This window comes from Dermacentor albipictus, chromosome 5 (assembly GCF_038994185.2).
Source record: "Dermacentor albipictus isolate Rhodes 1998 colony chromosome 5, USDA_Dalb.pri_finalv2, whole genome shotgun sequence".
NCBI classification, from domain to species: domain Eukaryota; kingdom Metazoa; phylum Arthropoda; class Arachnida; order Ixodida; family Ixodidae; genus Dermacentor; species Dermacentor albipictus.
The window spans coordinates 77,048,034-77,073,106 of NC_091825.1; the positions used below are offsets into that span (position 1 = coordinate 77,048,034).

The following is a 25,073-nucleotide window of genomic DNA, read 5'->3' on the forward strand; positions in this document are numbered from 1 at the left end:
TTTAATGTGGAAAAAGAAGAAGGTATGCCTCTTTAGGGTGATCTATACCGCATTCCCAAACAAGGCAAGAATAAGGATATAAAGAAATCAATCAATGAAAACTAAACGCGCACTACAGATACACAAGACACAAGTACACAAATAGTGCAGGCATTAAAACCCGCAAAATATTCCAGTACATAAGTCAATCATCAATCATACAGGAGGAACGAAGAGCCCACAAATCGCTTTATGTATACATGTATATTCAGCCATCCATGTTTTCCCATAAGCATGGGTGTGAGGCATAGCTAAAACAAGCGCGATCTCAGTAAGTTGATAAAAAGAAGACCTGATTTGTCTGTTTTGCCATTGTGCTTCTTTGATTCTTTTTTTTTCAACGTACACGCTAAATTTATCACTGCTGTCGACTCGCAGATGGGATGCCAACCGGGTGGGAAGCTTTATGGACTACGCCCGGGACCGCTTCTACCGGGCCGTGGTTAGAGCCGCGCGTGCCACGATGGTTCCTCGCGTGGGCCAGACGCCAGCGCACAAGGCCGCGCAGTTCTTCCAGTCGTGCGACGACGTTCTGTATCGAGACCAGTTGGGCGAGGCGAGGGTGGCCTTGAACAAATGCGGCATAGCGTGGCCCCAGGATGGCAGCGACCCAGACCTGCTGGACGCCCTGTTGTGCGCGAGCACCAAGCTGTTCCTATCGGCCGTCCTGCACGTGGAGCTCGTCGGCGAAGGCGCGGGTCCAACGAAACTTCACCTGCGGCGGGCCGACGGTTTCGACGCGCTGGCCGAGAAGCAAGCCCAGCTTGTGAAGCTCGGTCAGTTTCAGAGATACTTCGCGACACTGCGCAGCAACTTCGCGAGTCAGAGCGTGTCGCTGGCGAGCGTCGAAAATGTCGCCCACTGGGAGCAAACGATTACGCCGACGCTGCGCAGGAGTTCGGACGACGCAGAGACCGTGTCCGTGCCACTGGAAGAGCTCGAATCCGTGACTAGAGGCATTACGGGGCGGCCTTGGCGCGTAGTACTCGAGAGACACTTAACCGACGCAAGTAGTAGCAAACGCGTCACGGTGATGATTTTCGGAAGATCATTCGTCGACGCCTTCTGGAACCTGACGCGCAGTTTCGGAGAGCGCGTGATGCATCGCTACGTCAGCTGGTACGCTGTGCAGGACATCGCCAAGTACGCAAACCTGGAACTAGCAATCAATTACCACGGTAGCGAAGAAGTGGCGAGGCGTCGGCACACCATTCATTGCGCACGTTTGACGGAGACGCTAGTCGGGGTGCCGTTTGCCGTGCCTCACCTACAAAAGTCTCTTCCTAAAGCCGCTGCTCAAACAATAGCGTCGATGGCACAGATTCTGGCCCTGGTAACAGACGAGCACTTAAATACGAATAGAGCAATGCGGTCCCGAGGGGCAGAGGCCGCAGTTGTTTTGAGCCATACTGACGAGCTGTTTGGCGACAATGCTACGGGGCCTCTCGTATTCCATAGTTCAGGCGGTGCGCTCGAGAACACTGAAGATTTGTCGGAAACTTTCCTTTCAAACTGGATCCTTGCCAACGGAGCTAGACAGAGCAATACTAAAGAAGACACTACTCTGAGTGTTCAAATCAACTTCAACATGCCAGCCCTAGCAAGTTCGAGGTTTCACGGCAAGACAGTGTCCTTACGACCATGGTTCATCCTTCCACCGGTGTTCACGCCAGGTTCACCATCTGGTTTACACTACGGTGGCCTCGGCGGTGAGCTTGTTTCTGCACTTGTCTCTTTCGATGGCAGTGATCGAGAATTGAGCACCTCGATGCCACGGGGAGACAGCAAGCTGACCTCGAACGAGAAGACCCAGCGCACCAATTCAGCGACCCATTTATTCACTATCGGTGTACTCACTAGTGCACTAGACAGCTCACTTAGTGGGAACGCCTCTGCAAAGGAAGATTACGAGCGACTCTTTGTGCAGTTGTGCTACATGCGATGTGGCAGCTTGCAGGGCACCGACATGTGCAATCGCTCAGTAATGAGGACCGCAGTATTTTCGCGAGTTTTCGCCTGTTCTGTCGAGAGCAACGTGAATCACACTAACTCGCCAAATTTTCATTCTTTTGGGGGCAACAAAACAACGGTGAATGCCGAGTAATGTCGGCGCGGGCATGTATGCACCAGCTTCGTTTATTGCGCGTGCTTTGCAAGATCTTTCTAGGCAAGAATGCAATCTGGATCGGCTTTGGACCTTACTATAATGCTAATAAATACAAAATGTACTTAACCGCTAGTATGTTGCTAATAAATAGAACAAGTACGGAGCAGCCACGTCACAGTCGATTCACCTGCCTGCACTAGTGAGAGCCGCGTTAAGTAAAAAAATATCCAATCGTGGAATTCGGATAGGAAAAACATGCTAATACTTTCCCTTTCCATTCTGTCATGCATGCATCAGGGAAGCACTTCAAGGCTTGCTGTAATTTTGGCGTGATCAAAGTTGTCTTTAGCAGACTGTAATGCTAGGCAAAACGCCGCTTGGTTTCTAGCAAGTAAATCTGCACCACAGTGTATTTGTTTGCTAAATGATGCACCTATCATTGTTTTGTGTCATCAGAAATGCCTATCTACTTTTCCTTCTTTCAGAAGGAAGCCTTTTTATTAACATCTGAACTTCGATACACAGATTTCCCGATCCCTACTTGCAGCTATTAAATGTATGCGAAGAAAAAAATAGTGCAGATGGTTGGTGTAGCCTTGCACTTCAGTTCGTTATTCTACAATTCAAAAATTACGAAACTTATCCTGCAGTGTTTTCATATGTCGGCTTGATTACGTTGTGAGCTCATAGACAAAAGCAGGAAACACTTTTTCTCTGGCTATTTCGAGAGCTCAAAGCCCGATTTTGGAGACCCAAGCGCACAGCGAATAAACCTTGCACTTACGAGAACGATTACATCACAATGCCTAAAATGTGCAAAATTACTTACCAGAATGCCGTGGTTGTTTTTTGTTGTTTTTGTTTTGTTTTTACATTGTCACTTTGTTTTTGCACTGAATGTTTCGCTGTAGCCCTAATGCGGTAATATAATAGCGAATACTAAAAGATGCACATCGCCAAGTGTATCTGAAAACGTTCACACTTGGTCATGAATAGTCGGTCTACTACGGTCTCATTTTCCGCATGACTGGAAGTAAGAGATGTCGTAACTTTGTATAAACAATATTTATTGCACCATAATTAACCACTGAGGATTAGGAGAAACATCCTTGAGTTTAATTCAAGCACCACTCCTTGCTTAACCATTTGTCAGGCTGCCACTTTTTGATTATTGGTTAGCCCAACTAGAACTGCGACAAAAGGCAGCTTTAGTAATGCACGCACACACAGCCAGACACTCGTGCGGAAAACACACCATCCAACCTGCATATCTCTGGGACATCGTGCATAAACTACGTGACCTCCTAGATTTGCTGGTTTCACAGCGTCGCAATGCCACAAGAAGTTCACGCGTTGCTTTTTCTGGTTCCACGCTGGAGGGGTGAGCAGCTGTCGATCACTGGAGAGCCTCTCTAGACCACCAGCTCCGGGTATCGGTTGAACTCGTCGCTGCGAAGGTATCGCTCGAGGATCCGCAGGGAACGCGCCGACAGCGCTGCCTCGCGGGCTCCCCGACGTTCTGCCCAAGCCGCCAGGCGACGCTGGCGCTCTTCTTCGTACTTGCGCTCCAGCCATCTGCGTTCAAGAGGCACACTTAGTTTTGACATGCCATTTCGCTCGCGCCATGGTTAAACGCGTAGCTCATGGTCCGACAGAGTGACATATAGATTTTAGTAATCGATCACCAGACTGACTGAATGACTGACCTTAGCTATCGGTAACCAGACTAAGTGACTGGTAGACAGACTTCATTATCGGTCACCGGACTGACTGACTGACTGACTGACTGACTGACTGACTGACTGACTGACTGACTGACTGACTGACTGACTAAAGAAAAATTCAGTCACACCACTGCAACGGACAGACAGACCCGTACACAGACACACGCACGCGAGTTGAAGCAATTCACTTCTACGATGTCCGTTCTTTACTCCTCTGCGTCACTAATACAACGAGTACTAGATAAGCACAGCTCAAACATTTTTGCGTCACATGTTAGGCTCGTAGAAACGGTAACTCTCCCTAGGCGTTTCGTTCTTCTTCTTAGCGCATTCACTCGGCAACAGGTGCCGTGGAGGAACGTACAAAGAGACGCCGCCACTCTAAAGCCTCTTCGTCCACAGTGGAGGCGGTCTGATCACTCACGCGAGGTACACCTGCTGCGCCTCTTGTCGCGACCGGCGGGGCTTCTCCGTCGCCGCTAGGTCGAGCTCCCGTAGTGTGCGCCGCAGCTCTTCCTCGCGCTGCTGCCGCTGCTTGCGGCGCAGCCACGCCTCGAAAGCGCCCGAGGACGCGGCGCGACGCCCATGTGTGTCCGTGGCACGCGACGATTCGCTCTGCGACGAATCATCCTGCGGTTCGGTGGGAAAGAAGCAGTGGTGTAACCAGAAGGGGTTTTTTTTTTTCGGTAGAGCGGCACGCACTTGACCGGTGAGGGGGAAGGGGAAGCGGGAGGGGGGGGGGGCAGCACAGAAACTAGCACAGCAATTTTGGAGATATCGAGCCACGTGCTCGGTGCGCCACCCCCATGGCTACGCCACTGAAGAGAAGCCAAAAGGACACAAGTCCCTGAGCAAGTTCAAAACAATGCGTCGGACGACGTGAGCAGTCGCATGAGCCCTGCCGCACATAGTGGGACACCTCCAGCGAAACCTTCAGTGCAACCAAACTGCGTGCGCATCTTTGGCACCGAGTTGTCGAAGACACTGGCGGAACACGCTCTATGTGGTCGCTGGTTCACGCATGTGTATCCGGTTAACGATCTCTGTTGCTGACGTGTTTTTATACATGAGTTCCTTCCGAACAGTTGTGAATCCGACTTAAGACCAGCGCCAGTGATGAATGCATTAAGGACCGCACATGCTACAAATATCGAAAAATCCTTTATATGACATTAGTCAATATAAGTAAGGCGAATCGAAGTCATGGGGATAATCCTTTGAAGCATTGTTAGATATTTTATTAGGCACTATCACAATTTGTCCTATACATACCACTTAAAATTATTTGAGCTATATTGAGATCATAAATCGTTACATTACCATACGGACTGCATCGATATGCAGCATTAAAGCTACACTGAATGTTTATAAAAGCAATGCTGACAGAGGTATTGAGCACTGCCAGAAAAAGTTGGCCTTAGACATTTCATTGAAATAAGCTGATATATATTGAGAATTAGTTGTCTTACATTTGAGTGACACTCCAATTTATGCATTTAGAATGCCGAAGGTATGGTTTTCAACAGGCAGCACACTTTAGTCATACTGCCATCGGCAAGCCACGTAGACACTCAGTTTATTCACGGAACCTGTTTATTAATAACTGCTCCTGATGGAACCAAAGTGAGGTCCACTTCAAGGCCTCATGGCAGCACCGTATTCATAAATCATGAAAGACTGTTAATCACTAACTACAAAGCTGACTTCACCAGTGCGTAATAACAAAAAAATCCTCACTTATCGCAAAACCCATAGCCAACGTCGTTCACGGGTACCACATGCAGAAAACCCACAGTATATCTCTCTGTTTCACAGACTAAGTGATATCGCAGCATGAGCTATAGAGTTATAGAGGCTAGAGCTATCACCTACGGAAACAGTCATACTGTAAATTGGTAAAAAAGGAAATCCACCGCAGTGGTAAATTAGAAATGAACTATGACCAACTCAAGCAAAAGTGCGTCAATGCTTTCTCTCTCTCTCTCTCGAAGTAATTGTGTGATTATAGTAAATAACCACTGTCGTAACGTGTTGCAGACTACTCACACATCTACTGGACGAGCTGTCGATGCGCGTCAAGTTTTCTCCTCGACGTTTTTTAGCCAGCCATGCCCGAAAAGCCCGCTCCGCCTCCAGGGCGCGCTCCCGTCGTTCGCTCTCCTCGCGTGCTTGACGCTGCAGTTGCAGCTCTCTCTCGCGTCGCTTCTTGCGCATAAGCTCCTCTTTGAGCTCCCGAGGGAGCGCGTACGTCGACGTCGAGCCGCTCACGACGGCAGTGGACGCCATGTTGCTCGCCATCTTAGTCTCGTCTGCAGACGACGCTCGATCGTGTCTCGCCAACGGTGACTGCCGCTGAACCTGCGCATAATTGGGAGAATGCCCCCTTTTAACTCAAACTTTAGAGAAAAGCTAAGCAGGCGTTCTGACATACCTTCCCCTCCCGGAGCTGAAGTGCTGTGCCACTGCACCGGCACATGTCACGGGCGGTATTTCCTGACAATTCACTTTGATATTCGGCACTGGATGCGTCGAAGTATACGGCCGACAGCGCTCTTAGCATTGTCAGAAGATGGCGAACTTGGCACCGCGCAAGAAACGCTGTCTGCCGTATTCGCGGACGCGTCCCTGTGTCGAATAAGCTGAAATCTCTAGGAAGTGTAACTGTCTCTAAAAGTGATCACCCCAGAATACCACCCCAGGAGTTGTTTATTTAAATGGTCGTTCGAAACGTAACCGGGTAAGTTATGCAAGCTTCCTAACGGGTGACGTGCCACCAAGCGAATTTACTACTTGTCGATAGGGTCGCCATCCACAAGTAATGTCAAAAATATAATTTTGGCTAATAACAGTTGGATAAATTCTGGATATGTATTCTTTGTCACATGAGAATGACATGTGACATGCAGCTACAAAGATCTAGGAAGCACCGCTTCCTTTTTAACGCGAAGTTTCTTTGCGAACGCCCACTGTGCCTCTCTTGCTGACGGCAGCTGCCGCCTGCTGCAGCTACTGCCCATACGTTCTCGCCGAATAGTACACATTCGGATGGATGGATGGAGGGATGCTATGAGCATCCCCTGTAGAACGGAGTGGTGGGTTGCCCCACCAAGCTCTTGTTATTATAATGCCTACGGTCCTACCTATGTTAAAAATCAGAAAACAAAAAAGACATCCCCACGAAAAATCCCCATCACCAAACTTTCTGAACCCCTAGTGGGAACTTTGTTTTTGTACGTCGCCGTTGTTTTTCCGCTTGCCTACTCTTCTTCCGCCACTCTTCCAATCGCCTCTTACTAATCTCTATAGCCGACATGTTTACTTTTCCCCTGCTCTCGCTGAACCCAAGGGCTTCAAGGAGGCCAGTGGTGCCTAAATCGACCGCTGGGCAGATGTGTTCACATTCTAGTAAAATATGCTCCAACGTTTCCCTAGCTTTACCGCAGCAAGCACATGCTTATTCTTCCTTGTTGTATCTCAATTTATAAGTGCGTGTTCTAAGGCATCGATCTCGTTTTGAGAAGTAATGACTTATCGAGTTATCGACTTATCGACTTATGACTTATCAAGTTAGTTGAGTTATCGTAAATTGTTTCTTTACTGATTTTGTTTTTTCCTCCTAAGCAGTTACTCATAGCAGGTTTCTTTTTTCATTGCCGCCACCCATGAGATTATCTCAGCCTCTCTGACTTTATGCTTGACGTTCTTTGTTGCCATGTTACTCGCCATACAGATCGCATACTTGCTGGTAAGCTTTCCTCCACTGTAAATCAATATTTTTTCCCTGTACAAATATCTGAATAATCTACCAACCACTTCCTTCCATATTCCTCAGTCGTTCTTTATAATCAATTTTACTCTGAACTTCCCTCACTTCAAAACTTCTTCAGCCCATATCAACCTGCACAGCTTCATTTGTAGCCTTCCCGTGAGTGCCCAATGCGAGGCATCCCACTGAACTTTGGTTGCCGCCGAGTCCTGATTGTACCCCCGACTTCGATCGGCTGATAAACGGCGGCGCCATCTAGAAGCGATATCTCACACGACTGCGCCCGTAGCCAACGTTAGATCCGCCGCCACCGATCTGGCTCTCTGATTGCCACCGCACAGGGCGAACGGCAGCGGCCATTTCGGCTCGGGCGGTGCACATATACAGATCCGCCGCCACCGATCTGGCTCTCTGATTGCCACCGCACAGGGGTTGCATTGGAGCAGGAGCGAAGAAAGGAATTAAGTTCGAGCCGGCGCTTTGACAACCGGAGACTCGCAGGAAGAGGGGGGAGGGGGGCGGTGTGTACACCCAGCGGCAAACGATGGGGGCAGAAGCGCGCGCAGCAAGCGGACAACACGATAAAGGGAGGAGGGAAGAGATAGCAGCGACTGACTGATGCCGCTGACGCCGATAGTGAGTCAACCCCAGCTGCGGAGTTGGTTTCAGGGACAACGCCGCCGATGCCGACACAAACAATATGATACCCTCGCTTCCGCAGCGCTAAGAACCAGGTCTAGCCGTGGGAAAGTGGTCACGTATTCGTCGACGTGCCGGGGCCTACGTGAAATAACCGGCGCGTCGGCAACTGAAGAGCACCCTATCCGCCACACAAGAACAGGGGGGGGGGGGGGACCCTTTCCTCCTCTTTCTGCATGGCGGCGACGGTGTTCTATGCAGTCACGTTATCTTGACTCTCTAGCGGCGTCAGCGGCATCCAGCGGTATCAGTCGGTCGCTGCTAGCGCTGGGGGGATGAAAGGGGAGCGGAGCTGGTTACGAGGCCGACGACAACGCCGACGACGACGCGAAACCCAGGAACGGACGCCAAAGAGCTGCGCTCTAAAAAAAATTGTGGCATTGAGTCGGCGGCGCGCTGCTGCTTTGGGAAACCTTCCGCAGCCAACCGGGCCAACCATGGTGGCAGCGCCATTTCGCGAGAGGAGACGGCAGAGGGTCACCTTCTCGCGCCGCTCCCAGGCGGAGTTTTACAACTGAAAAGTATCTAGTAGCGATGCCCGTAGCGGTGGGAGGTAGAGGAGGAAAGCCAGCCTGCGCACGCGGATCGCTGGCCGCTGGTGCACAAGGTGAGGGTACTGCAACGCGGAGAGCCATAGAAGGCGTTGGGAGAGCCGCGATGAGATAGGAGAGAGGGAACCGGGGAGCGATAGCCTCACGTTGTGCATATATCGTGCCTCCTGGCAACCGTGTGGACGGTCGCATTTGCGCCTCCGTGGGAGGTCGGGTACCCGAAACAAATGGAGTAGGAAGCCAGCTTGCCTCTTTTCAAGCCTTATAACACTGGTTGCGTTCAAAGGCGCATCGCATTCTTCACCAACATGCCACCTAGACAAAACCTGACATAGTAACAGAAAGTGAAACAAGAGAAGCGTCGCGCCCAGCAAGCATGACTTGGATATGCTGCGAAACGTGCTGCAAAACGTGAACACCTGCTCTAATTTAAGCGTAGGCATGAAGCCAAGCTCACAACATTGGCGCTCGAGGAAGATTAACGGGAAGTGCACTTCTTAGACACTTACAGAAAGGTTCGCTGTATATAGATTTGACAGGGCACGTTGGATATGCTGCATTTTTTATTGTAATATTGAGACCATCCAAGTGAGCAACTGGTGTTGTTCAAGTTTCGACGTGAATTACAGCCGCGCATAGCAGAGCGATTACATATTAGTGCCACATCATCAGTGGCGTAGCTAGGTCGTCTGGCACCCGGGGCCCTTAGCTCTTCTGTCACCCCCCCCCCTCCCCGGGTGTAGTCGAGGAAGGCGAGGATATCGACAATTTTCGGGTGTCTTCAGATGTATATGACACCCCCCCCCCCCCCTACTGGCCCCGTGCACCCGGGGCCCACGGCCCCCCGGCCCCCCCTGTTGCTACGCCACTGCACATCATGCTCTTCCTTTTAGGTTGTGATTGTACAGATGGCACAGAAAAGTGAGGGGTGTACAGTGTTGTGCTATTCGAGGCATTTAAGGATGACGCAAAAGTTGTTGGGTGAACAATCAGGCTTACGGACTGTGGGAGCCTTAGTGTTCCTTGATCCAAAAGTTGCGAAACCTGTGGAATGCTACAGGTGCCCGCCACAGTCACCCATTGTCGGCTGTATGGGCTGTGAGCAATTGAAATAATTGTCCTGTTCTACTGTACTTCGTTTATTTGCAGTGAAGTCTGTGCGCCATGTCAGAGCAAACCCTTTCTTAATAGTATTATTAAGTTAGGCGCGAATCTATTCCAATAGCTCCCAAGGCACCGCCGATGCTCGGTAGTGCACGTACTATTGAACAAGCGCTCACAGCAGTTGAAAGCGGTTGACAATTAGGAACAGTCTTGGGATCATCCACGAATGCTCTCACGCACCGGAGGTATACCACGACCGCCCGCTTCAGAGCTTTCAGCGAACTCCAGTTACGGAGCAGACCAGTAGAATTTTTTTTCAGCAGGCAGTAAACACATGGGACTGCCCTTTTCGATTGTCTTCTGTTTCTTTTCTCAAACACCTTTTTTTCTTATAGAAAAGCCATATGACAAGAGGTTACGTGCAGGAAGCAGTTACGTCATTGAGTAAGCGCGTTCCTTTAGGTACAATCCACCGCGATTTTCTTGGGCATGGGTGCCACGGTAAATAAACTTGTGTTCTGCTAGAAAATAGCGATTCCAATTTAAGAGATCACCGTGTAGTTTGCAAATACTGCTGCAGGTTGTTCTCGTCGTCGACGTCGTCTTGGAGGGGGGCGGGGTGGGGAGGGAGGAGACCATGCTTTCTAGCTTCACGGTATTTCAGGCCTTTGCAAATCCCTCTTCTTTTAAACTTTTCTGGCCGACTGCACGCGCTTACCTGCTTCGGAGTGCTGCCGCGAGTCGGAAATGGTTGCGGAGGCCCATGCTCGGCAAACTTTGCCGTCGGCTTTCCCGACGGCACGCTCCGAGCACTCCGTGCTGAAAACTGCAGCGACGTCTGGCGCGTGGCCCTGCTCCAGGAACTCCTCGCACGCTGGTGAGGTCCGTTCGGAACAGAGCCCGGGCCACCCTGACTCGCCGTGATTGGCGTCAGAGTTCCGCGAACTGCTCCTCTGCCGATGCGACCAGCGGTTACCACCGACCTCGGTCGCGGCGAAGCACCGTAGATGGCGGTCAGCGTGGCTGGGCTGGTGGATGGCCTGTCCGCAGCGACACGAGGCTTCGCGACAGGCGACTCTTTCTGTAGCGGTCCAACGGCGGCAGCTTGCTGTCCGACGGGAATGTGAGATGAAGGACAGGCTCGTTAGTAGAAAACGGTGAAAGGTTGAGAAGATGCTCATCTCACACTCTTAAAAAAGGGGTAATAAAAACGTAGTGACGTATGTAGTTACTTAATTTACCTAATTACTAAGAGGCTGAAAACGCGCGGCGCGCTACAAACGCGCTCCTGATAATTCCTCCCCTCATCTACTACACGGCTTTCAGCGCGTCAATCGCTGTGTTCCGTATAAATATGCCGGTCACAGCACTGTCCCTATTGGCTTGATTCCTTCGCGGAGCGATCATGGATTAGTGCTCGCATTTGTGAAAGACGTCCATCATGCCTAAAGTACTATGACGTCACGCGGCGCCGGCCGGGGCGACTGTGTCAACCGGCTGCATTCGTTCTACGTTGGCTGAAACTTCATAAGATGGGAAACGTAAAAAACTAATTTACATCACAAGCTTGATGTGGGCGAGTTGGTTGAAGAAAACAAATGAGCGCTACAAGGACGCGTAGTAAGAGAAGAGCGTGTGCGACTTGTTGAGACATTAGCTGCCCGTCAGTGGCACTTACTGAAAAAGAGATTGCTTCTTTGATGCGATAGAGAGGTCGTGAAGTCACTGTTGTGCTTTTCAAAGTTTCTATCTATACAAATCCTGTTTCTTCAATTAAACCTTAGTTGGAAGTTAGCGCCTGTCCGTCTTACATCTTCTTCTCTTATTAGAAGCATTTAAGGATGTTTGTAGGATTTGTAGGATTGTTGAAGGATTTTTTTTGTAGCACTCATTTATTTCCTTCAAGTAATTCTCATCATAAAATGGTGTTACTGAAAAGCAGGACATCCGCCGCAATAAGAGGTTCTTCATTTATTGCAATCGTATACGATGCTTAATAGTTACTGTTGAGTATAACGACGCTGCGTTTTCGTGCATTGGTTTTTCTGAAATTTGCGGTGTCCACGCGCAGCGTTACATATTACAGGGTGCGCATATAACAGCTGGTGTCGTATCTGGTGTCGACATGGATCTCAAAGACGACGTTTTTAAGATCACGGCTATTTGCACGCCACCATGCAAAATAATTAGTGTTCGAAGGCTGGGCTCGTCAAAGTGTATGAAGATATTGTTTGCCTGTAGAAAACTACCCGTACAAAGCTACCCAGTCATATAAAGGCTAGGCTAGTGCGCTATTCTGTTCGGCCTTTCGTTCCAAGGCCCTTACAATGTCGTAAATGTCTTAGAATTGGTCATATTTAGGGCTTTTGCACCAGAGATCTTGTCAGTGCCAAATGCGGTGGGAATCACCATGGAGATTCCTGTGAAAGTCAGGCATATCGGTGCCCTAACTGTATGGTGAACATTTGGCAACGGACAAAGGATGACCCTCATTGAACGATCAACTAAAGGCGCTAAAAGAGAAAGCCAGAAAGAAGGCAGCAGGAGATGAAAACACGCATCGCGTAGTGCTTGTCCAGCGACTCGAAATACCTCGACTAAGCAAGAAACAGTGCGCTCCAAGAACGCAAAGACACAACTCATCGAAAAGAAGGGTGTGGGCATTCTACCTCTCAAAGACATCGGGGCCAGCGCTGCCATCGAAATCGTCAGAACAAGCCTCTAAAAAGACTGCGACCAGAGTGCACCAGAGTGACCAGAGTGCGTCCAGAACATTGCAAACACAGCACATAAGCCAGCCAACAATGATGTGCAACTAGTCAACCATCTGAATATGCTTGTCAACATCATCAGATCTCTCATCGCCGTTCGTCAGACACCAGCAGCAACAGCAACAGAGCTACACTTAGACTCCCTCGTTCCAGTCCTCGATGGTTTTCACCAGAATTTACACCGGAAATTGTTTTAACAGTTGTCAGCATCCTCGCCCTTTTCTGCTGCAATGGAATGTGAGGTCGGTGCGACCGCGGTACGCTGATCTTGTCGTACGACTCATCGCTATGAAGAGTCCACCAGATGCGATAGCGCTTCGGGAAACTACTGTGAGGAAAGACGAATATCGACTGCCAGGCTTCGTCGGTGTGTACAGTAACACTCGATGCGTGGGACCAGCCTGTGGCTCTTTTCAGTGTGTGGAAGCAACGCATTCGTGCAATGCTTCCAAAGCCTCAATATACATACGCGCTGACTTGGATTTCACGGTTCTTGGCACAGATGACATCGGTGATGATGAGTTTGAGTATACAGGTGGTACGGTGAATCTCAGGTGTGTCACTACGACGGTGGCAAGCGTATATACAAGCGGCCTACACGTACTTGGGATACCTCACTACTTGAGTGCTTAGTGTATCGGTGTAGTGCATCGTTTGTGTTGTGCGGATATTTTAATGCCCACCTTCCGCGATGGTCTTCCCGTCCTCAAGACAATCATGGGGCAGAGATTAATCTTAGAACAACAGAAAGCTGAGCTAGTTCGTAAGGATTCATTATGCAAAAAGAGGTGAGGCGTGCAGACAGGACACAAGAGTAGAGAGGCGTTCGTGTTGTCCGCTTCTGTACTCTTGTGTTCTGACTGCACGCCTGATCTCTTTTTGCATAGAGGTTAATTAACTAACCTTCAAGAGTGATCTGCAAATACTGAATGACGGTTCACCTACATTAGGTAGAGGAAAGGAGAATTCCACTATATATACCTTGCGATATCAACGTTAGATGTGTGCGTAACCTTGGGTGCTAACCTTGGGTGCTTAACCATGCGTTCAACCAAGCTGACCCTTGGGGCTTAGATCACCTACCCATTTGTGCAACAACAACACATACTGCGAACCGCCAGACTGCCGTGTATAGAGGAACAAACTGCGACAAGTTCCGCCAGCTGATCTCAGAGGCACCGTCTCAAGTTGGTCTGTTCAAACTGATTAGTGAGTGCTTGCGACAAGCTACAGTACGACGTCGACAGAGTATCAGCAAACCAATTCCCGATCTTATACATTTGCGGCTTCGCGCATGTCTACACCACGCTTATAGGCGGACACAGTGCTCCATATACGGCTTACCGACTGGACCCTGTACAACCGCATTGACGCAGCCATACGGCAGCACACAAAACAGCTTCGTCGCAAGAGCTGGGCAGCCTTACGTAATTCGCTGCATACTGGAAGTGATTTTGGAAATGTACGGCGCGTACTCAGAGCTCTCCGCACTCCCGAAATCTGCAAGAATCCTATGGCTGCTTTGTGCATAGCGGCTGGCCCGTCCCCAAAGACTCAAGCGGAGGCATTTGCAGACCTTTTCGTCTCTCCTATGTCTAGTAACACCACAAATGGCGCATTTCCTTCTTTGACAAGTCAGAGTACTATAACTGGTTCCTATGGTCCAGCCTGCCAGATGGACGAGGCAGATTTCACTTTTAGGGAGCTGCGACACGTGCTCAGCCTCTCCAAACGCTGAACTGTACCCAGCGAAGACGGTGTGACGTATCAAGCATTGCGGAACGCTGATAAGATTTCTCATGACCGTATATACGAGTATAATGAAGTATGGAGGACATGTGTAATCCCTGCTAAATGGAAGTCGTCCGCGGTAATACCAATTTTAAAGCCCGGATGCCTTGCAAGACACCTAAAGTCCTACAGCCAAATATCCCTAACGTCAAATGTCATCAAGTTACTGGAGCGAATTGTCATGTTTCGCTTAGATGTCAAGCTAGAGAAACTAAATTTCTTCCCTGATGTCATGAGTGGTCTTCGTTTCCGCCATTCAGCTCTGAACAGCATTTCAGACTTAGTTCCGCACTTGAATTTGTTAGAGAAAACAAGCACTCCGCCTACATGACCTTCCTGGACATGCAGCAAACTTTCGACTTGGTTCCACATAAGGCGCTTATTTTCGCTCTTGCAACAGCCGGAATTTCGGGTCGTCTGCTCCGCTTTGTGCACAATTTTCTATCGGAGCGCCGGATGAAAGTGCGTGTCGGAGGAATGACAAGTGAATCCCGCGCTATTAGATGCGGTGTCCCACAGGGCAGCGTTTTATGGCCGCCTCTGTTTAACACCTACTCGCCGCGCTTCCAAGTCACTTGCCTCGGGACAGTGACTACCCTGTGGGCACAGCTATCTATGCAAATGACATTGCTCTGTGGATAAGCAGCCCTTCGCGCCTTGGTCCGCGGCTATGTGCAAGCTGGCAAAAAGCTCTAAACGCGACTTCCGAATACTTAGGTGAAGTTTGCCTGCATATATCACCTGCTAAGCCGGCTGCAATAGCATATCATCCTAAACAACGCGCTGGTCGAACAATGAGCCGACTGTACCTTGACGAGACGTCGGTAAGCTAAATGCAACAACACTGTTATTTGGGTTTAACTGCGGATGACCGCATCTCTTGGTGTCCAGCCATTAAATTTGTACGACGCAAATCGCAATTTCTCCTCAATTATGTGGCCACCTTTATTGCTAGAGGAGCCGGCTGCGACCAAACAATGACTCTGCAGGTGTATCAGTCATCTGTACTGTCAAATACGATATATGCGTTACCAGACTGGAATAAGCCACCTAGTTTAATGGTTCAACTGGAACGAGATCATCACGTTACCCTTCGACCAATGCTTGGGTTACCTCGTGAGGCGCAATTTGTTGCATTACTCACTGAAGCACATCAGTTACGCTTGAGGCTGCAAGCAGACCAGATAGTTTTATATCAGGTTGAGCGTCTAGATTGCCATCAAATAGTCAATCGCTCCTTGATCGATGGATTCACCGCCAGTTTTCTCGCATGGGAAAAATGGCGGCATTCTGTATAAACATTGCTGGCATTTCTGACAATGCTGCTTCAGTTACGCATCCGCCTACGAAAGATATCACCAAACACGTATTCCCCATTTATCTCACAATCCCTGACATACAAAAAAGTTTATCTGCCCCTAACACGGCAGGGACGTTGTCTGGGGATGTAAACTGGATCAATACCGGAGGCAGTCCAATTTAACGTGGTGACTTGGTGGCCCTGTCCTGATATTACTATCGGTGCACGATGGGTATCCTTCCCAATGGTATTTTTCGGTCCTCGCAAGGATTTGCGTGTTGTTAATCCTGGAAGTTATGCAACGTCACCACAACCACACGCCTCATAGCATTAGCCAACTGAGTAAACTATACCGCAAGAGTACCTCTTACAACAGCGACGAGCAAAGAGGACACAGAACCCGTACTGAAAACAAGCTACAGCAATTATTTGCCCGATCTCCAGCAGCACATCTCAGCAGGTCTACTGAACAGCAATTTTTCGTACTCTGACAGACATCCTCCGATGGTTTGTGCCCTATCTTTTTGCATATTCCCGAGTCCAGAAGCATTGCCAGCTCACCTTCTCGCCGCCGTGTGGACTGGAGGCATCACCGTTCCTCGCTGAAGACTGTGACGTCACCTCCGGCTCTGTGACGCTCCTCACTGGAGAGTGCGAGGTCACCTCCGGCTCTGTGACGCTCGTCGGAGCGCCGCTAGCCGCGGCTTCTTGGTCAACAGAATCGTCGCCATTTGCACCGAGGTCGAAGTTCACCCACCCTTCTTCCTGCCCGGTGCTGCTGGCTGCCTCTTCCAAGCTGCTGTCCCGCGAGTTTGCTGGCTTCTGCGCTGGCCGGTCGTCCGGTGAATCGCTTGACGCCGACGCAGTGCTGCCGGCATCTGGCGAGCGCCTGTCGTCTTCGACGTCCGCACCGCCGCTCACTTCCTGCACGGACGCCTCCTGGTTTTCGTCCTTGCGTTCCGACCACTGCTCGGTGATGTCCTCGCTGACCGACGGGTTGTCGTCCGACTCGAAACTGTCCTGCGCAAAGAATGCAGTTCTGAGCGTCCGCTTATTTGTGACGATTCGATCCTTTAACGTGTCAACGCAATATCGTGGTCACGCTTACATGGCACTCTCTATAGCTGCATACTGTGCAGTGATTTCTGTTTGTTCCCTTTCTTACCTTGTGTCCAAAACTTGCAGTGCAGTCTTTACTAATGCATCCCGATTGCACTAATTTCATGAATGAATGGGGGGAGAGAGTATGCGGTGAGGGGGATTTGAAAGGGCGCTAGCGGGAATATGAGTGACGTGTTCAGGAGCACGTGGAGTATTATGCAAGGAGGCGCGCGCTTGGTAAGGATCTGCGGTGCCAGCTTTATTCCCCTTGCTTCAGAGCGTGATCGAGCCACTATGCAACACTCTTCCCGGATGTGTCTCTCTAAAGGGCAGAAACTCTCAACGCAATTCCAGCTGACCTCAAGCAAAATAATAGTGTTTGTGACAACCATCATTGATGATTTCTACCCAAACTTGTTGAGACGCAGTGTTTCTGGATTTTTTCGGCATTCTAATGTGATCGAAAAAATTATGATAAAGCTAGTTTCAATCTACACAGTAACACTAAGCCGGAAGCTACATTCGGGACCTGTAAATGTCACAAATACGCCGAGCTCCCGAACTCGTCCGGCCGAACCCGTCAGGCGCTGCAATGACGTTTCCAAATGATGTCTCAAGCCTGCTTCAAATATACATGTGAACAGTGTGAACAGCATGATTTGTGAGCATTCATGTTATTTGTCTTTTCATGCTCGTGTAAGAATGACAGAGGGAACCTGATCAAGATGCTTCGATTAACAACCGCGTTTTCCATCTTCCTCATTAAGGCCTTATTAAGAAGGTGAAACAGATACTTGTACTTTTTCTCGCTCGCCAAGTACCAGTAGTGATAAAGTTTATCGATGAGCTTAACGCCCTCAAGCAACACAAATGCTGTCAGGGATGCCACTGTGGAATAAGTTTGAGCAGCTTAGGTTATTTACCGTTCATTCAAGAGGTCGATAAGCCATCTCCTCCTTCGGAATTAGGGCCGGCAGTCGAACAACAACTCGTTCTTACTCGCGGAATGTCATTGCCACAAAGTCATCTCTGCGGGTCATCGCACAAGTACTCAGTGCAACTTTCAATCTTCACTGCGTGTATCAGCTTTCTGTCGCTCAAGAAAACGTGAGCAAAACAATGAGCAAGAAAAGGCAACAAGAAATGGTTAGCGAAATGAAATCCTTCGCAGCAGGCCTATATGTAGCACGTCAACCGGTATCCGGTGCTAAATCCACGCCGCTTGGCAGACATCTTTTACAGCGAGCATATCTTAATCTGCCACGCTCGAGGCAAATCTTGTCCGTTGTTCCTATACCGCCCCAACGGAACACTCCATCCACCGACCTTCGAGCGAAGCGTCAACTACTTCATTCCACGCAGCGTAGCAACTACACTGTTATTATTATCGTCTTTATCATAATCAGTCAAACTTATGTCCGCTGCAGGACGAAGTCATGGGATGACCTGCTGTATTTTATGTGCTTCAACCCACTTGGTTCTTCCGTAACAAGTAAGTATACGCTGCTATAACGCGCGCTAAATGAGTAACATGGGCTTTCATCAATAACTACAAGGGACATACTTCGGCCATGTTTAATCGGTCATCGCACAGCGTCAACTCGCCGATCTGACGCTGCGCTATCCACACATCGGAAACTGCATTCGATGTGAATGGGTTCGAGTGAACTTCCCTGTTACCCAGCTATCTATTGTTGTTGGTTTCGTTTTCTGCATCACAAAGCAATGTGCAATTATTTGTGGTTTGCGTATACTCGTGTGAATTTCCCTTTCTATGTGCAAACGTTTGCTGCACAATGAGCTGATAAAGGGTTCCCTTTTGTTTCGCCCATTTAGGATACTACTAGCCAATTTAAATATAGCTTTAGTTACAACACCTGTCGTCCCTAGCTCCTGGTTCAGTTGTGCTTTGCTGATGTCCTGTACTTTCTGCGCGCGCTGTTTGCCATTGTTCCAGGTGGGCACGTGCATAAGCTGTGAGGCCTGATAGATTAACCTTTCTTTGTACCGACCCTGTGTCCCTGAACCTAAAAAAAAATTGATTGATTGATTGATTGATTGATTGATTGATTGATTGATTGATTGATTGATTGATTGATTGATTGATTGATTGATTGATTGATTGATTGATTGATTGATTGATTGATTGATTGATTGATTGAAGCAGTAATGTTGAAAAAAAGCTTACAACGTCGTCACCGGAGTCGTTCGCCTGTGTCATTCTCTGCTCGAAGTCGTCGTCGACATCGTCGTCGTCAGCGCCCTCTGGTCCACCAGCCGTCATCATTACCGTAGAAGAAGGCTCGTCCGGTTCCTCGCTCGTCAGACTGCTCCTTCGTTCCACGGCGGCCGTCACGAGCCTCCGAACGGCACCGGAGCGCGCCAGCGCGTCCTCGGCCTTCGGAGCCGCCTCGTCTTCGTCTTCCTCCCCGTCGTCGTCCGCGTTGTCGTCCTCATCCTCCTCGTCGTTCTCCTCCCCTCCGTCGGGCGTGAAGAAGAGCACGGCCCGGATGGGATCCCGGAACTGAACCCGTCGTTGGCGACTCGATTCCAGGGGCGTGATGTCGGCCCGCAGACGGGCGTTGGCCTCGCGGACCTTGCGCGCGATCTCGTACGCGTCGACCAAACCTGCGATTCAGCGCCATAGGTTTGGTGCGATCGCTCAAGAAAACACTTACTGGTACTCACCCTGATTTCATAGCTGTATAAGCATAGGTGACGAATATTGTGAGTGTACATGAGTATATATAGAAACGGGAGTGCCGGTGCATCCCCAGGTATGCGAGACGTGAGGCGTGTGTGAGACTCCTAGCGTCCTCTCGTGGTGGTCGTCCACTCGTCTAAGCGCCCTGTCTATCTTGGAGCTGCTTAAGTGAATGACCATCGGTGTCCGAAAGATCGAAACTCATCGAAAAACATCGTTGTCAATTCGTATTTAATTGATATGGGAAAATGACCTATTTGGGAACATCTTTGGGGAATTTCAGCTATGTGGTAAAAAAAACTATGTTCCTGTACAGCTCATTTGAAAGGGTGACCCACTGAAGTAATAAGCCACGCAGGAAGCTGCCGCTTTATTACCACATTACTTAAGTTTACAGAAAATGTTCTCGAATAGGCCGTTCTTCTCATATATCAATCAAATAGTTTTTTGGAGACAGAACATTTGTTTAACTCCGATGCCGATTCAATTACTCAGCGCTGAGCAACCAACCAGCGAAAGACGCCGCGAGGCGTTTCACGCACATTATGCCCCTTATGTGTGACCTAAAGTGAGTGGACGCGACCATCAAAGTCTGTGACTGTCGCTGAGTGTGAGCCAACTCAAATGGTAGCCACTGGGAGATAGAGAGGCGAATCCACTGGCAATTACAGAGAATCCAAAGACCGCAGCACTAAAGACCGAGCCCAGTTACGAAACAAATGAAAATTAAATTAATCGGTGCCGCGCATGAAGATATAAAAATGGACTTCCGTCGTTTCTTCGCGCTGTTGCAGTTAAACCAGGAAACTGCACACCGCGCTTTCACGACGTAAATGTGAGCTCGTAAAACACTGTCAATTTGTCCCCACTCCCCTTATTATCAAGAGAGGAACTGCCTACCACTGTCATCGTAGTAGTCGTCGTCATCGTCCGAGCTGACGTCATCTCCGATCACGTCGGGCACTGCCGGTCGCAGCCGCCAGGGGTCCGACAGCATGACCACGGCGCGGCGCCGGCGTGGCACCACACCGGCCGACGAGCATCACTGCGCGCGAAAGAATGTGAGGGCGCTGTTTCGCGTATTGGGCAGCACCGGCGAATTTAGGTGGTATTATGCAAGACGAAAGTTGAGACAGGGGCTGAAGGCAGGAAGGACAGCACACACAAGCACTATACCTTCCTTCCTGCCTTATGTCCCTGTCTAAATTTCTTTGCTGCATTTCTCTCTCCCATTTTCTTGCATGTTTGGTGTGATGTTGCACCAACAAGCCTAAAGCGCTACCCTAGCTTCCAATGTTTATTCGGCCAAAACTGAAGTGTTGTATACATCTGCAAATCGTTAGAAACTTTGGAAGAACGCTCAGACGCTTCTAAAGCCTACAAAAAATATTTCATTAATAAAGATGTCCAGTTACTAACACATACTGCCATGTTATTACGTTACATTGCAGTCTGGCTGAAATGCAGATATAAGCAGGTTCGTTTATTAGTTAGGTATGTAGTTAGTATTTAGTTAGTATGTAGTTAGTATGTAGTTAGTATTTAGTTAGTATGTAGTTAGTATGTAGTTAGTATTTAGTTAGTATGTAGTTAGTATGTAGTTAGTATTTAGTTAGTATGTAGTTAGTATGTAGTTAGTATTTAGTTAGTATATAGTTAGTATTTAGTTAGTATGTAGTTAGTATGTAGTTAGTATTTAGTTAGTATGTAGTTAGTATGTAGTTAGTATTTAGTTAGTATGTAGTTAGTATGTAGTTAGTATTTAGTTAGTATGTAGTTAGTATGTAGTTAGTATGTAGTTAGTTAGTATGTAGTATGTAGTTAGTTAGTATGTAGTATGTAGTTAGTTAGTTAGTTAGTTAGTTAGTTGGTTGGTTAGTTAGTTAGTTAGCTAGTTAGTTAGTTAGTTAGTTAGTTAGTTAGTTAGTTAGTTAGTTAGTTAGTTAGTTAGTTAGTTAGTTAGTTAGTTAGTTAGTTAGTTAGTTAGTTAGTTAGTTAGTTAGTTAGTTAGTTAGTTAGTTAGTTAGTCTTTCTTCCTACTGGAGGTCCGGTGGAGCTAGGCAATACGAAGGGACAACACAAGCTAGTCAAATGGCCATTTGAATTATGCAAGTGCAACTGCTTCAGAGTACTAAAAACAAACACTGCAATAATAACAGTCTTCCATTGACGATGTAACATATTAATTTAACTGGAAAGTTAACATATACCCTTTAGTCATGCACATGGCCAAGTATTTCGGGGAAACACTACATAGCTTGTGCACCCGGAAGCGATGAAAACATCTGTACTCTCCACTATTTAGGGTGATAGAGAACTCCAATTGTACTTCGGATAAAAAAATAATGCAAAAAAATGGCCAGGCTTAGCTTGGTTAAGCCAAGAATGCGTTGCATATTGCGCGAGTTGGGGCCCAGCTTTTCCTTCGGCTGTCGTGACGTCACGTCACGTGGTTGCGCTAAAGGTCAATGGTGACTGCCCGGCCGCGCCCAAGGGCTGAACTGAGTGATTGCAATATGCAACGCATAAAAATAGAAGCAACATATTAACAAACATAGCAAACTTAAAAGAGAATGGACCCACATATGAGACGCGCAGCAATGAACAATGACTCATACCCTCAATGGTGGCTGCCCGGCCGCGCCCAAAGGCTGAACTGAGTGATTGCAATATGCAACGCTTAAAAACAACGACCGCTATAAAAGGTCAACATGCAACGTAGTACATCACTATACAACAGGAGCTCGTCGTTGAGCGCTCCGATGTAGACGCACAGCAATGAAATCAAGCGAGCCGGAGCGGGTGTCAAAATTTCACAACGCTCTGCGCTCCCCCGTGACCACCTTCTGCGTCACACGTCACACGCTATACTCGGAAAACCAAAACAGAAACCGGCTCGTTCAGAAGTTACTCTAGTAAATAACTTAGGGCAATCTAGGACTTGCCCGTGTTTATTCTAGAATTTCGAGGTCGAGAACCTTGATTCTACACAAAAAATGCAGTCATAAGTGTCCTATAAGTGCTCCTTCAACCTTGAATTTCAACAAAACATAAGTGGGCTGGCAAGCTCCATCGCACCATCCGCTGTGTGCGATCTCTATTGGTTGCGAAAACGCTGCAGTCACCGCCGCCACCACCCGCCATTGATGTCATGTCTCTACAGCTGCAAAAGTTAAGCACCCACGACATATACGAGCCACACTGACGGGGAGTGGCCGGGGACCGTACCTCCCAAGAAGGACGCTTTCTTCGGTGTTTCATGTTACTTAAGCTTCCCGCTCCGACGTAACTCTGGCAGAGCAGCCACCTAGTCCTTGTATATGCATGCAAGTAGGCTGTAGATTAGAGAGAAACAAAAAGATACATCTTCAGATTTGACTGTTTTAGAAAACAAGGGGTTGTTTTTCCTATACACATTCCGACTATGCACTCGCCACCGCAGGTGGTAATATAATGACTTAGTTATAATAAAGTAGTATGGAAGACGTATAGAAACAATTAAATGAAAAAACAATCCCGAGAAACACTCATCTTTTCATCATCATCATCACCAATCTATTTATATCCAATGTCGGACGAAGGCTTCCCCCAGCGATCTCCCATTGCTCCTTTGTTGCGTCAGTTGACCCCACTTTATGCCTGCAAAGTTCCTAATTTCGTCACCCCACCTAATTTTTTGCCGTCCTCGGCTGCACTTCGTTTCCGTTGGCAGCTAGGCACCCATTCTGTATCTCTAATGGTCCACCGGTTATCTGCCGTACATATTACATGGCCGGTCCAGTTCCATTTTTTTCTTCTAATGTCAACTGGAATATCGGCTACCCCGTTTGCTATCTGAACCACACCGCTCCCTTCCTGTCTCATCACTTAGCGATCGCCAAAAATTGAGTGTTTTGGAAGGTTACGTGGCGACAGTGTTTAGAAAAATTAACGCACGCATAAACTTCCCATCACTAATAGTTTTTGATCGCGTATCTTATAGTGCATAGGCAAGACTCACGTCGACCATACTTTTAAACACAGCGCCTAATGTACGTTACATCACTGGAAGGTGAAATCAAGACTACATCCAGAAGTTGGTAATCCATGGAGTGTACGCAAGTCTCCCTGCAGGCTTGCCAGCAGCGCACTATTAGCGTTTTGCCTTCCAGGGACATAAGTTCGTTCACTGTGCTTATCCTGGCTGCATATTACGTTCGAGATCCGTTGTTGAGCAGTAATACCTGGTATAAATCAGCGACAAATCGGCTTCCGTGCGTCAAGCAGCCGCTGCATATATATATGGGTGGTCATTTCATATATTTTGTAAGTTTATATGAAAAGCTGTTCCATTTCAGCATGGGTAATATATCTGCAAACGTTTTTTTTTTTTCATACCGAGCTATAACCTGAGCAGAACACACGGTTGCGAACGATGATCTCAATGGGTATTTCCTATGCACCTAGCTGAATAATTGAAGGTGAAGCTATACAAAGAAAACTTCGCGTGTGAAATTCTGGAAGACAGAGCGGGCTTAACTCTTCGGAAGACTTTAGCCGCAGGCGTAGTAACGTGGACAAAGTACGCAATCAGTCGACGACACTGCTGCGCCGCCGGTGTCGTGAAAACATTCCATGTTTCGAGACAACAACAACAAGCACGACAATTCGAATCGCGGGGCTAGCGCGTACTTCCGGAAGAACGCAGGCATACCCTTCGGCTGACACTCGACGAAATCCCCCAGAAGCACCAACTGGGGATAACTTACGTGGGTATAAAAAATCTGAAACCCAGGTAAAAGTACGGGCAGTTTCGTCATGCTGGGGGAATTCCGTCGAAAGTGGCGAAGAGGACGCAACGTCGAAGTGATCGATTACTTTCGCGTCGTTTCAGTTGTTCAGCTGGCTTTCAAGACATATTGAAGATATAGACATTTTACTGAAACGAATGACCTCTTTATGGTGTACTCGCAATGAGTGGCTCTGTTTATTGCTGTGGTTTCCTTCGGAGTGTACCACAGTTCGTATACCGCGTCAGTACAGGGTTAACTGTGTCATCGGGCGCAAGGCTTCGAATAGGTCAACTTCCGGCCTACCTCACGCCCCTTCCACAAGCATCGGAACAGGCAAGCAGAGGCCTACGTAACCGTGTATGGCTCGAGCTTTAACTTGATCAATTTCTAAAACAGCTCGAGGTGCTCCGTTACGATAACAATGTTACCGTTCCTAAATATGTCGCTCGCGCAGTATACGACCCCGCTCACCTTGCTTTCGCTGTGACGTGAAGCCCACCTACAGCGCGCCGGTCGGACGTTCGGCCGGGCCTCCGGGTTAGTTGTCCTCGCGGAGGCTGCGTCTGTGTACGCAAACCACCGCTTCCCGCGTTTGTCCCGCGTATGTATCCCGTGTACGGCACAGCGGTTCGCGATCGAAGCGT

The 25,073-nt window shown here is 48.5% G+C and overlaps 2 protein-coding genes across 2 annotated transcripts in view; one reads left to right on the plus strand and one right to left on the minus strand.

The window, feature by feature from the left end:
- The window catches only part of LOC139059903 (endothelin-converting enzyme-like 1), a 40,314-nt gene extending 37,954 nt beyond the window's left edge, over positions 1-2,360 (plus strand). The window contains exon 5 of the mRNA XM_070538455.1: positions 418-2,360. Within this exon, the coding sequence (XP_070394556.1) occupies positions 418-2,143 (1,726 nt within the window). The 3' untranslated portion in view covers positions 2,144-2,360. The remainder of the gene's footprint in view (positions 1-417) is intronic.
- An 840-nt stretch (positions 2,361-3,200) lies between these two features.
- Positions 3,201-25,073, minus strand: LOC139060497 (protein hsr-9-like). The gene is made up of 8 exons (XM_070539655.1): positions 24,901-25,073; positions 20,558-20,702; positions 19,142-19,581; positions 16,414-16,872; positions 10,709-11,098; positions 5,917-6,228; positions 4,295-4,500; positions 3,201-3,721 (listed from the first exon to the last, which is right to left on the minus strand). Exons 2-8 carry the CDS (start codon positions 20,652-20,654, stop codon positions 3,559-3,561), a joined length of 2,067 nt encoding a protein of 688 aa, XP_070395756.1. The 5' UTR covers positions 20,655-20,702; positions 24,901-25,073; the 3' UTR covers positions 3,201-3,558.

Excerpts from the sequence above, each read along its gene's own strand:
- LOC139060497 (XM_070539655.1), bottom strand. The coding sequence starts at position 20,654 with ATGCTGTCGGACCCCTGGCGGCTGCGACCGGCAGTGCCCGACGTGATC. Across the intron at positions 19,582-20,557 it reads CGACTACTACGATGACAGTG|GTTTGGTCGACGCGTACGAG; the intron begins GTAGGCAGTTCC and ends GCTGAATCGCAG. Across the intron at positions 4,501-5,916 it reads ACAGCTCGTCCAGTAGATGT|GATGATTCGTCGCAGAGCGA; the intron begins GTGAGTAGTCTG and ends ACCGAACCGCAG.